Source organism: Chenopodium quinoa, unplaced genomic scaffold (assembly GCF_001683475.1).
Source record: "Chenopodium quinoa cultivar QQ74 unplaced genomic scaffold, ASM168347v1, whole genome shotgun sequence".
Lineage (NCBI taxonomy): Eukaryota > Viridiplantae > Streptophyta > Magnoliopsida > Caryophyllales > Amaranthaceae > Chenopodium > Chenopodium quinoa.
The window spans coordinates 234,245-245,868 of NW_018744835.1; the positions used below are offsets into that span (position 1 = coordinate 234,245).

General features: G+C 35.9%; 1 protein-coding gene and 1 long non-coding RNA gene across 3 annotated transcripts; one reads left to right on the forward strand and one right to left on the reverse strand.

Moving 5' to 3' along the window:
- Positions 1-636: 636 nt before the first annotated feature.
- Positions 637-3,935, reverse strand: LOC110704408. The gene is made up of 3 exons (XR_002507931.1): positions 3,512-3,935; positions 3,145-3,190; positions 637-1,073 (listed from the first exon to the last, which is right to left on the reverse strand). It is a non-coding gene; the product is annotated as an uncharacterized LOC110704408 (long non-coding RNA).
- Positions 3,936-4,317: 382 nt separating this feature from the next.
- LOC110704405 (histone-lysine N-methyltransferase ASHR1-like) lies at positions 4,318-9,709 on the forward strand. Of its 2 annotated transcripts, none has more exons than XM_021882184.1 (14): positions 4,318-4,665; positions 5,414-5,559; positions 6,020-6,154; positions 6,340-6,417; positions 6,654-6,728; positions 7,107-7,195; positions 7,268-7,349; positions 7,570-7,674; positions 7,802-7,892; positions 7,974-8,093; positions 8,274-8,380; positions 8,726-8,795; positions 8,902-8,965; positions 9,145-9,709. In XM_021882184.1, exons 1-14 carry the CDS (start codon positions 4,560-4,562, stop codon positions 9,308-9,310), a joined length of 1,434 nt encoding a protein of 477 aa, XP_021737876.1. In that variant the 5' UTR covers positions 4,318-4,559; the 3' UTR covers positions 9,311-9,709. The 2 variants fall into 2 exon arrangements, with proteins under 2 accessions (XP_021737876.1, XP_021737875.1); XM_021882183.1 differs by having other exon boundaries at positions 4,320-4,665; positions 6,340-6,394; positions 6,610-6,728.
- The last annotated feature ends 1,915 nt before the right edge of the window (positions 9,710-11,624 follow it).

Here is an 11,624-nt window from a genome sequence, read left to right on the forward strand (position 1 = left end):
CGACGGAATTCCGTCGGAAAAGGGCATTTCTGACGGAATTTCAAGGTTTTTCGACGGATTTTTTCCGTCGTTGATTGACTGTTTTCTAGTGGTGCATATTTGCATCAATAAACGGAAAAACATTCTCAAAGAATTTCACATCCCGTGACAAAAAGAATTCCCGCTTCTCGAGATCATATAAGGACCACCCTTTCTTACCAAACGGATACCCCAAGAGAACACACTTTCTACTACGACTCTTAAACTTATCCCCCTTCGTTTTTTGATTGTGAGCAAAGCATAGGCAACCAAAAGTGCGAATGACATTATAAGATGGTGGAAAGCCAAATAAAATTTCAAAGGGTGTTTTATTCCGTAACAAAGGAGTTGGGGTCCGGTTAATTAAATGGGCAGCGGTGAGAACACATTCTCCCCAAAAATAAATCGGTAAATGAGCTTGAAATCGTATGGCACGGGCTACATTTAAAATATGTTTGTGTTTTCGCTCAACTCTGTCATTTTGTTGTGGTGTCCCAACACAAGAAGTGTAAAATAAAATGCCAGTAGCGGAAAAATAATCACGTAAACAATTGAATTCCGTACCATTATCACTTTGCACAATTTTTATTATTTGTGAGAATTGACGATCAACCATGGCAATGAAACTCATAAAAGTACGGAAAACTACCGTTTTATCATCCAACAAATAAACCCATACGACATGAGAATAATCATCAACTATAGTTAAAAAATAACGAGCTCCACAAGACGAAGGATGCCTATAAGAACCCCACAAATCACAATGTACTTTTTCAAAGATACGACTTACTCTACTATCACTGACCGAAAACTTGTCCCTAGGATGCTTAGCCTTGAAACAAACTTCACATAATTTATTTAAACTACCCTTAAAATCAACTACAGGGGGGAATTAACTTTACTACATGTTGTGAAGGATGCCCCATCCTTTTGTGCCATAACTCCAACGAAGAGGTTGCTCCATTCTCAGAAATATGTTGTACCGAGTCAGCTTCTCCGAAGTAATAAAGTCCATCTTGCCTAACTCCCGTTCCAATCAGCATCCCCGTTTGGTCCTGTATATATAAAGAAGAATTAAATTTTACATCACAATTTAAATCTTCAATTAATTGTGAAACCGAAAGCAAATTGCAACTCAATTGCGGAACATATAACACATTTTAAGAGTAATTGGGGTCGACAATCGAATCGACCCTTCCTTCTTTGCAACCACGGTTTCTCCATTGGGAAGACCAACAGGAATTTGCATAATCTCAGTTATATCAAATAACCAAGTCTCATCACCGGTGACATGATGCGTTGCGCCGGTATCAATAATCCACTTTTTGGTATTAAACTTACCATTCAAACGATTGTCAGGGACCTTTGTGTTACCAAAGAAACCCGCAGTTACTTTCCACTAGTCAGGAGTAAAGATTGAATTAGAGGAGTTCGACTCCGAGGCACCACTACCACTGCTCGGAGCACCAATGTTGCTGCTAGCTACTTGTGGCATTAGCTCGCACTGAACCACGGCCTCTGCCATACGCACTCCCCCTACCACGGCCAGCACCGTCAGTCTTGGGCTGATCAAACCAGCCCTCTAGATACCCATGAATCTCATAGCAGCCACTTACATCATGGCTACGCTTCTTGCAATGTGAGCACACCTGTTTGCTCCAACAATTGGAGGCATCATGACCGGGTTTCAGACACTTGGAGCACACCGAGCTGTCACTCCTTCTTCCCCTTCCACGGCCAGTTCCCGTGGTGGCTTTGAGAGCAAAACCCACTACTTCCGAGGACTTCTCATCGGGGATGGCTTTGGCGAGACGAACTCGCTCATCCTGAATTGCTAATTAATATGCTCTATCAATGGAAGGCAGAGGATCTTGAGAAAGAATATTAGCACGCAATTAGGCATAGTGCTCAGAGTATAACTCCATTAAGAATTTGTGGAGTTTAGCTGTCTCTCGTCTTTGGACATGTAACTCACCCACATCGCAATTCGAATAGCACGTACAAGTAATAATGGGTTCATGGCGATAAAATTCTTCCCACAGAGCATTCAACTGACCGTAGTATGTTGAAACAGACATGGACTTCGTCTGTTAGCACCTCGCAATGGAGGACTTTAATTGATGAATTCGCGGACCATTAACCAACGCGAAGCGCTGTTGAAGATGATCCCAGAGCTTCTTGGCTTCTCGATATTTAGTCAAGGTGGATTTGACTTCTGGATCAATTGCGTTAGTTATCCAAGATACTAACATTACATTAATGGTGTTCCAATCCGACTTAGTACAAGGAGGGACCACGTATTGTGCCATCCAAAAATTCATATTTCCAGCGAGCTTCCAATGCCATACGAATATTTGTAGCCCAATCATCATAGTTATCGCCCTTAAGACGAATCGGAATTATAAAATCACCGGGACGATCTTGCGAACCTAGGTAAAACAGGGGGTTTGGTTCAATTTTCGATGATGGTGGAGGTGGTGGCGTCGGTGTATCACCGGCCATAGCTAAAGATTATGGTGTGTGAAAAAAAAATTCCGGCTCTTGATACCATGTGAAATAATAATCGATAATATTTGTTTACCTTCATTCATGGTTCTTGGCCTCAATATATAATCAGAATACAAGATAATTATGGCAAGAAATATTGAGAATATTATCTACTTAACATATATCTTATCTTTGCCAACTAAGTATCCTAACCAAATCATATCAAATCCTCAAAACTTTATCATATATCATAACACATTTGTTCTTTAAATGTAAGAAATAAAAGCTTGCATAGTGCAGTCAAATTCGTTATTTAGGCAACAGCAACAATTTGCTCCTTTGTCCTGCTAATGTCATCCAGTTAAAACAAGAAAAAGTACTTGCAAAAAAATGCTTGTACATTATTCAATCCATACCTTCCGAATAGTTTATATCCACAAAGTATTGCTAGTTTGCTACATACCACAGGGAAGGCTTACCGCAGCCATTAATAACTAAGGGGTATGAATGTCCAAATACTTGTAAATTGCGAAAGTAATCAAGAAGATAGGGTTATTGAGGCAAACCAATATAAGACAACCAGTATAAGCAACTTTTCTAAGTAATTGAGGTTTAAACAAGATAGGACCTGCATCTAACCTGTGCAACCAAGTCTGGTAGTAGAGTTCCTCCAAAGGTTTGAAACCTGAAAGAATAATAGAATCATCAGTATTCTACAATAGAATACTTTTTAGTTTTCAACATTTCTAATAAAGTATCAACAGAGTAGATGAGGGAAGTCAATTGACACTTAGATTAATACACTAAACACATACTCTATATTCTCAATTTTTGGTGATTTACACTATCAAAAAGTGAGTGTGTTTGAGTATGTTTTGGTTTAAAAATGCTGCATTATACACAGACTGAGAGTACGAGTTATAATGTAAAGTGAATTTATTTATAGCAATAAACGTAAATTTAAAGTATAAACTGGATTAATTGAAGCTAAAAACAATAGAAATACCTTTGCCTTTCAATTGAACATCAGCAACACAAACTGATCGCTCACTGAAATTACTGTTACATGAACAAAATACAATAATTAACTTAATTGATCAACTGAAATTGGTAATTATAATAAGATTAAAAAAAAAGAAAGTGAAAGAGGGATATATTGAAACGATGTAGTGAGTAGAAGGCAAGCGAGGAGACCAAAGGAGAAAGCGTCCAAAACGACAAGTAGAAAGAGAATTGAAGAAGGAATCGACATGAAACGAAGGTTTGGTTGATCGAGATTGAAGACGAAGAGAGGTATTCGCATTGGGAAGTTGAAATTGAGAGGTAGTATTATTAGTTGAATTTGAATTTTAGAAAACAGAGAATTAGCAATATCTTTTTCGGCCCAAGATTTTCCGCAGAGAATTGTTGATCTGTTGTTCATTGTTGTGTTAATTACTAAATTATTTATAATTTCAGGCATTTATAATTTCATAGTCTTGACAAATTGTTCATTGTGGTGTTGAAATACTGAATTGAATTGAATTTTATTTGGTAATATTGGTAATTTGTAGTCTTGATTAGTTGGTTATTTACCTTATTGTTTGATACTTTGATAGTTTGATTTGTTTCAGATTTAATTGATATTTGATTGTATTATTTGTATTCAAATGAACTGAAATTAGGGTTAAAAAAAATGAACTGAAATTAAGTACTATTTAGTTTGTAATATTGATTTTTATGTCTTATTTGTTTGATTGAAATCAAGTTGATTGTATCAAATATTTTTTTTGTTAATATTTTTTGGATTCGAAATTTTTTTTGTACCTTTTACGGGTGATCAATAATTAAGAGTGACTCACAAACTCGGAAATCCTGGAACATTTTACTCTTAATTCCTGATATTTTGAATTTCAACCCTACTTATATATTTATATTTTTTTATTCTAATATCATAAAATAGACTGGACTTTGCGTGGGCCACTCGGATTAGAAGGGGTTAACTGTAATTTAATGTGAGAATAGAATAGAATAGAATCGAAAGAGTTTATTATATCAGAGAAGAAGGTCGAAGCATGGAGGAGGAGCTGCTGCAGAGGCATCTATCGGAATTAGGGCTGTCCGTTTCAGTTTCGCCGGAGAAAGGCCGTTGTCTTTTCACCACCAATCAATTTTCTCCAGGTCATTTTTGATTTTTTAATGTATAATACAACTGACTATCAACACATTTTGTTGTTATAATCATGTCATGTTTATATTTATCAATTCGGTAATCACTGTCTTAATTCAACTATTAATTGCTCAAACAGCTGCTACAATCGCCATACTAGCCACTAGACTCTGTAATTAGGACCAAATTTCTACTGCAACTGCATTACTTCACTCTATTCCTCTTGTTATTCATTCTATTGCTACCCATGATTAGTCATTCATCATTCATCTTTTGTTATTCGTTTACTGAAACACAAATTGCAGCTTTTATTTCAATTTTAGGCCCTTTTTGGTTGGGAGGAATTGAGAGGAAAACAAAATTATGAATTCCTTTGTTCGGTTCTAAAAATTATATGGGATTTGATAGGAAATGAAGGGAAATGGAAGGAAAATTTCCGAGGAATTTGACGGGATAGAAAGAAATTAAATTTATTAAGCTTAAATTAGTTTTCTCCTTCTACTAATATCATACCAAACTACATATTTCTCTCATTTCCCTTCCTTTATTAATGTCAAACCAAACATTGGATGATATAGTTCCTTTCTTTTACTAATATTGAACCAAACATGCTACTAAATTGGGCTTCTTCCTCATGCAAATCGTATTTTTTATCTGCTATGGTACATCTTACCAACCAAAAATGCTACTAGCTATAGCATTTTTTAAAATTTTTCCTTATCTGATTCTCATCAGCATGTGTCTTTTGTTTCTGTGCAGGCGAGATTATCATAAGCCAGCAACCTTATGTTTCTGTGCCAAAAGATTCATCGGGTGCCTCAAGATGTGAAGTCTGTTTTTGCTCTGCTAAACTCAAGAAATGCTCTGCTTGTCATTTTGTGTGGTATTGTGGGAGTACTTGTCAGGTACTTTTTCTGTTTCCTATTTCTGATTCAACTCTTAAAAAGGCTAGTTTTGGATAACTCCGAGAGGTAAACAAATTTAGGACAATTGAAGATACCATGTAAACTATCTATGTTTTCTATGCATTTCAGATTTCAGAATAATGTTTGTTGTTTACTCTCCCCCAACCCCACACTCCCCAACCAAAAAATAAAAATGTTCTAATCTATATGTGCTGGAACAAATTATTGATAGCATGGAATTAATGTAGTAGATAAGCAATGATGGAATTACTTATATCACCTACCACTAATAATCGGGTTGGAATGTTCATATGTTCATCTAGAAAGTGAGAAAGCATCAAATGGATTTATTCTATATATGATCAATTGATCATCATCTCTGCCTAATCCAATTATCATATTTACTTGATGTTCAATGCTGAAAAACTGAAAAGAATGTTTTTTGTTGCTCCCTTGCCAGAAATCAGATTGGATGTTCCATCGGGTTGAATGCCAGGCACTCTCAAAGCTTGAAAAGGAAAGGTTAAAGCACCTCACTCCCTCTATACGCTTGATGGTTAAGCTTTACTTGAGAAAAAAGCTGCAGGATGAAAAGGTGGAGTATCTTACATACCTCCATGTTATTATAAAATATAACCTGTAATGAAGTTCTTGATTTAATTCCTGCAAATGCATACTCATTAAGATTGTTCTTGTTCTGTGTACCTTGTTTTTTCTTCTTACCTCTATTGCTATCCTGGCAGTAATTGTCATGATTTGGAATTGTTTTCTTTTTGGCAGGTTATTCCAACTACTGTGACTGACAACTACAACTTGGTGGAGGCATTAGTATCTCGTATCCTCTTGCGTTCTCTCGAAGTGCGTGAAAAAACCTCTTTTTTAAGTAGGGAGAGGTGGGGGGGGGGGGCGGGGGTCTTGTGACTGGGAAAGGAAGTAAAGTAATTATTGACTGAGAAAAGGAGCTGGAATTCATGGTCACTTTAGTTTTAACAACCCAATTTTTCTTTGTTCTAATCTCTGTTGTTTTGCTTAACCATATTTCCTTTGAAGATATGACTGAGATTGATGACAAGCAGCTGGTTTTATATGCACAGATGGCCAACCTTGTTCATGTGATACTTCAGTGGCCTGGCCTGAAACTGAAAGAAGTTGCAGAGAACTTTTCCAAGGTTTGCTGGTGAAACTTGTAGTTGGCTTATAGTCATTGGAATGCATGCGTCCTGGATATTCTCTGATACTGATTTCTTAATTTTATAGTGCTTAGACTTTCAGCCACTTGCAGCCAATATATGCAAAAGTTATGGCTATTTAATGGCATCAGCTTGATACTTGTTCTACCTAAAGCACCTGTAACAATTAATCTTATGTAAATATGTTTCTATCCATGTATCACTCAAGCATATGCTAGGTTTTTCAGATTCCAATTCAGGTTAAATAGGTTATCATAATCAATACTTCAGAGATAATTCGATTTTTTATTACTACAAAATTCTTAAATCTGAGTTTGGACCTGTCCCTCATATACTCATTATTTTATGTTGTTGCAGCTTGCTTGCAATGTACATAGTATATGTGATTCAGAACTTAGACCTCTGGGTATAGGACTATATCCTGTTATATCTATAATCAATCACAGGTAATTTGGCTACTTTTTTTTGTTTGTTTGTGCAATTGTAACTGCAAGTGCTTATTGGTTATAGTATTTCAGTTGCTTGCCAAATGCAGTATTGATGTTTGAGGGAAAACAAGCTGTGGTTCGTGCAGTGCAACCTATACCTAAAGGTACTGAGGTACTAAATATCCTTTGACTAGTTCTCTTCCATTTCTTATGCATACTGCAATTACTTTAAACAGTGTGATAGTAGCAGTAGTATTGCACAGATCATGCTTATTTCCTTCTGTCCGCTCCTTGCGTTATACAATCTGAGCCCTATCCCCCAAAAACGGAAAAAGAGAAACAACGAGAGAGACATAATGAAGTCTGAGTGTTATTTTCTGGTGCTCTTGAAGGTACTAATAAGTTATATAGAAACTGCTGGAAGCACCATGACTCGACAAAAGGCTCTAAAAGAACAGTACTTATTCAGCTGCTCATGTCCTCGTTGCATTAAATTAGTAAGTGCCTTGAATTATGACGTTGTTCCTTAATCACCCCAAAGTTTATGGCTCAAGCTAATTACTCTTTGCTATTTGAAATTTCTGTTGTTTGACTGTGATACTGACCCATTGTATCATATTAAAGGGGCAATGCGAAGATATTCGAGAAAGTTCTATATTGGAAGGTTATGGATGTGAAAATAATGCATGCATGGGGTTTTTGCTCAGGGATTCAGGTATAAACATAGTACTTTTTTTAGAAAGTTCGTGAACAGTACTTGGATGCTTAACATCAGCTGTCAATTTCTGATATACAGAAAACAAGGCATTCATATGCCAACAATGTGGACATGCGAGGAAACTGGAAGATCTTAGAAAGATTGCAAGTGAAGTGAAAACCTTTTCTGAAAAGGCTGAGGAATCCCTGAAATCGGGAAGTATCCTTTCAGATGTTTGTTTTGGAAACTAGAATAGTTTTATTAACATCTTGTAGTATAGTGTTGACATTGTTTCTTTATAGTTTATACTCCCCCTTTCCATCTTCCCCTTTCTCAACAAATAATATTATTCCTCATTCTATTGTATCCAACTGGAGGTGGTTCTTTGACAGAATTCAGATAATGAAGAAGCTGGTTCTATGTATAAGGCAGTTGAAAAGCTACAGATAAGATTATGCCATCCACTATCTCTTAATCTAATGCGCACACGAGATCATCTCTTAAAGGTTCATCATGGGCTTGTGTATTTTCATTCCTTGCAGTCGATCTAAAGTCCAGCATAATTCATGGGGAATCTATTTATAGCAAAAATCTGAAATATATGATTTTTTTTTTTTTTAACTAATTCCTCAGACATGTAAAAGTTTTGCCTTTGTTTTAGAATGCATGAAGTTATAATTGTGTAATTGTTACTTTAATAAGATTAAAGTCAAAGAGTACCAAAACAAACACATACTGGAGACATGGGATCTCCAGAAGACTCACAAAGCCCTAATAGAAATCAGAAAACTTGAGCTAACTATGACACTGATTTTTTGATGATTTTAATGTGATGTATTTCTCCATGTTAGGTGTTCATGGAGCTGAAAAACTGGAAGGATGCTCTGGATTATTGCAGAATGACTATTCCTGTGTATGAAAGTAAACCTCAATATCCCTAATACCTATATGCTTCACCTTCCAACCCCCCTCTCTCCCCCAAATGGTTGGACTGGTTATCTCAAGCTTTTCTGGAATTGTCTTGCAGAGGCTTACCCTGGATGTCATCCTATGCTTGGGTTGCAATATTATACATGTGGAAAGCTTGAATGGTAAGAACATGGTCTATTGAAAAGTTAAACAATATGTGTTGTTCCTCACTGTGATCAAGAGGTTCTGCTCTTCCAAGATGAATTGTTTTTTGTATTTTGATCCCTTATTGAGAAAAGCAATTTGTGTTTGTTTGTTCCACATCTTTGAAGTTGAGCAATTTGTGTTTCTTTGCATGCAGGTTACTTGGTGAAACTGCGAATTGTGTTAGATCATTAACCAAGGCAGTGGATATTTTGCGACTGACCCATGGGACAAATACACCCTTTATAAAGGAGCTGCTTTTTAAGCTGGAGGAAGCCCGTGCTGAAGCCTCTTTCAAACTAAAACCTCTTGATGAAGACTGAATATGTCTCCACTGCAAAGATTAGTACAACGCTTGCCTTCAGAGGAGATTGGATTCTGCTATTCAGTGCTCCATAGTAGCACAAGCTTTTGTTCTTGCGATTCTGTAATTCTGTATAGGCAGTTGGCATTGCTTTGCTCCACTTGTAACCTCACTAATGGCCAAATGTACAATTTGAAATTTTGATTATGGTAATGGGTACTTGAAATGTCATTGATTTATTTGTACTCGTAGTTCGAATTAGAGAAGACTTAATGATTTGTAAATGGAGCTAGTTTATCGGTTTGTCAAGAAAAATGTAAACTAATTTTTAACTTGAAAGACATCAAAGACTGATGGAGATGATAGCGTACAATGATTGATCATTGAATTTTCAGTTATCAGAGTGCTTATCTCGTCACTACTATCATCTGTTCATGTTTGAAGTTTGCAGTTTACAATTAAATTTTATCCTTTCAATTAAAGTATAATTAACAATCAATTTTTTTGATCGGAATATGATCAGAATCTACTGGAGTGCTTAAATGATAAGTACTTTGTAAATGAAGTGAAAATTTGCCAGAACTTAAGGTTCTGTAAAAGTCAGGAATTGGTGTGCACTTTACACAAATATACTTGTAAAAAGTTGTAATGCAAAATTATGCAATGCCGTAATCTGCAAAAAAAAAAAAAAAAAAAAAAAAAAAAAAAATTGAACTTGGATTGAACAAGACCCAAACCAAACCAAAAAAGAAAATATTTTCAGTGCAATAATTCATTTAAATTTCTTGAGTAAATAGGAGCTACATTCATTTCATGGAGATTACAGGATTGTACAACAACCATAATTTAAGATTCAATCAGTCTGATGGAAGGCGCCATAACAAAAAATATTAAAATCAGAACTTATTCACAAAACATATTATGTATAGAAGAGAACGTGATTCAAAATGCTTAGCAGAGATGTTGCTACTGTACATTCCTCTTCTACATATAGACTAGCTCATCTTTGTGAGGTGTTCCTGAAGTCGCTGACAGATGCTTGAAATTTGCGATAGTATCCTAAATTGATTATCTCGAGATATGGTAGCTGGATCTTCTAGTAGCTGTTGGAACTCTAAACACAGACTTGGGACATTCTCATGAGTAAATTTACAATTTTGCTCTAGTGCAGGGGGCAACTGCTGCTGTATAGGAGGAACAAGAAATGGGTGCTCAGGAATTCTCCACCTTTCGTTACGGTCCCATGCAAGACACTTCTTCATAAGATCCAGAAGCCATATGTGATTTCATGACTGGGATCAGAGATTACTTTGAACTTGGCCCAGAATGTCTTGTATTCTGAAAAGGGTGTCCTTCCATAAACCATTTGATAAAGAATGCAACCAAGAGACCATATGTCACTTTATAGTATTCCCATTTGCATCACTCTCATGTAACTCAATGTACCCACCTGCATGAGCAATACATGATATCTGAGCACTTACATGAACTCCAGTTTTAGAGTTTACAGTATAACCATGAAAAATACTGGGTGCAACTACTTCTTAAAAAGTAACATGATTCATACCTGAGTAGTAATGAGAATGTATTCGTAAATCTTTAAGGAAAAGTAATATGTCAATGCCCATGGTAATGCTAGCTTACCCCAAAGTATATCTTTTTCTTCATATTAAATTTCCTTTATCACCCAATACTAAGTTTAGTTGCATTGTCACATACATTGGGATGAAGCTTTCTATTTTACACTTAAATACACTTTTTTACTACCTACCAAACAGGCCGATAGGGTATTATTAAGCCTGACTAAGCAGAAATCTGTAACTCATTCTTTATTAAAAAGCAAATCTTGTCAAAGCTTAATATACCAAAAACAGGATCACAAACCTGCCAGTAGAAACGGAGCCAGTTTTGATCCATAGTTGAGTTGGTGCCTTCAATTTCCCTCCACTTTTGAGACAACATGTGGGCCAAATCAATTTCACCATACTCAAGAACCATGTAAATATATCCATGATCTTTAACTCTGCTGTCCTTGTTAGAAATGGAGCCGTTCATGACTTCATGCAGTAAAGCTTTATCCGTAACCTAGAACAAGACAGTGCTAACAAAGCTTAATCAATCAATGTATGTCCCAAGGGAAACATAGGAAATAATAATGATTCTTTCTAAATTCCCTTTCTTTAAACAAAATGTCAATAGCTGATTTATTGCTTCATCTTGCATAATAACTAATTTCAGCTTAAGGTAAACATTGTTTGAGAAAAAAAAAAAATGCTTAAGGTAAACATGATGAGTAAGCTTCAGTGTGGTATGATGAAATGAGGATAAAAGAA

What these genes read in the sequence shown, in the direction of transcription:
- LOC110704405 (XM_021882183.1), top strand. Translation starts at nt 4,560, where the DNA reads ATGGAGGAGGAGCTGCTGCAGAGGCATCTATCGGAATTAGGGCTGTCC. An exon ending in GACTATTCCTGTGTATGAAA is followed by an intron (nt 8,796 to 8,901) that starts GTAAACCTCAAT and finishes ATTGTCTTGCAG; the next exon opens with AGGCTTACCCTGGATGTCAT. An exon ending in ACATGTGGAAAGCTTGAATG is followed by an intron (nt 8,966 to 9,144) that starts GTAAGAACATGG and finishes CTTTGCATGCAG; the next exon opens with GTTACTTGGTGAAACTGCGA.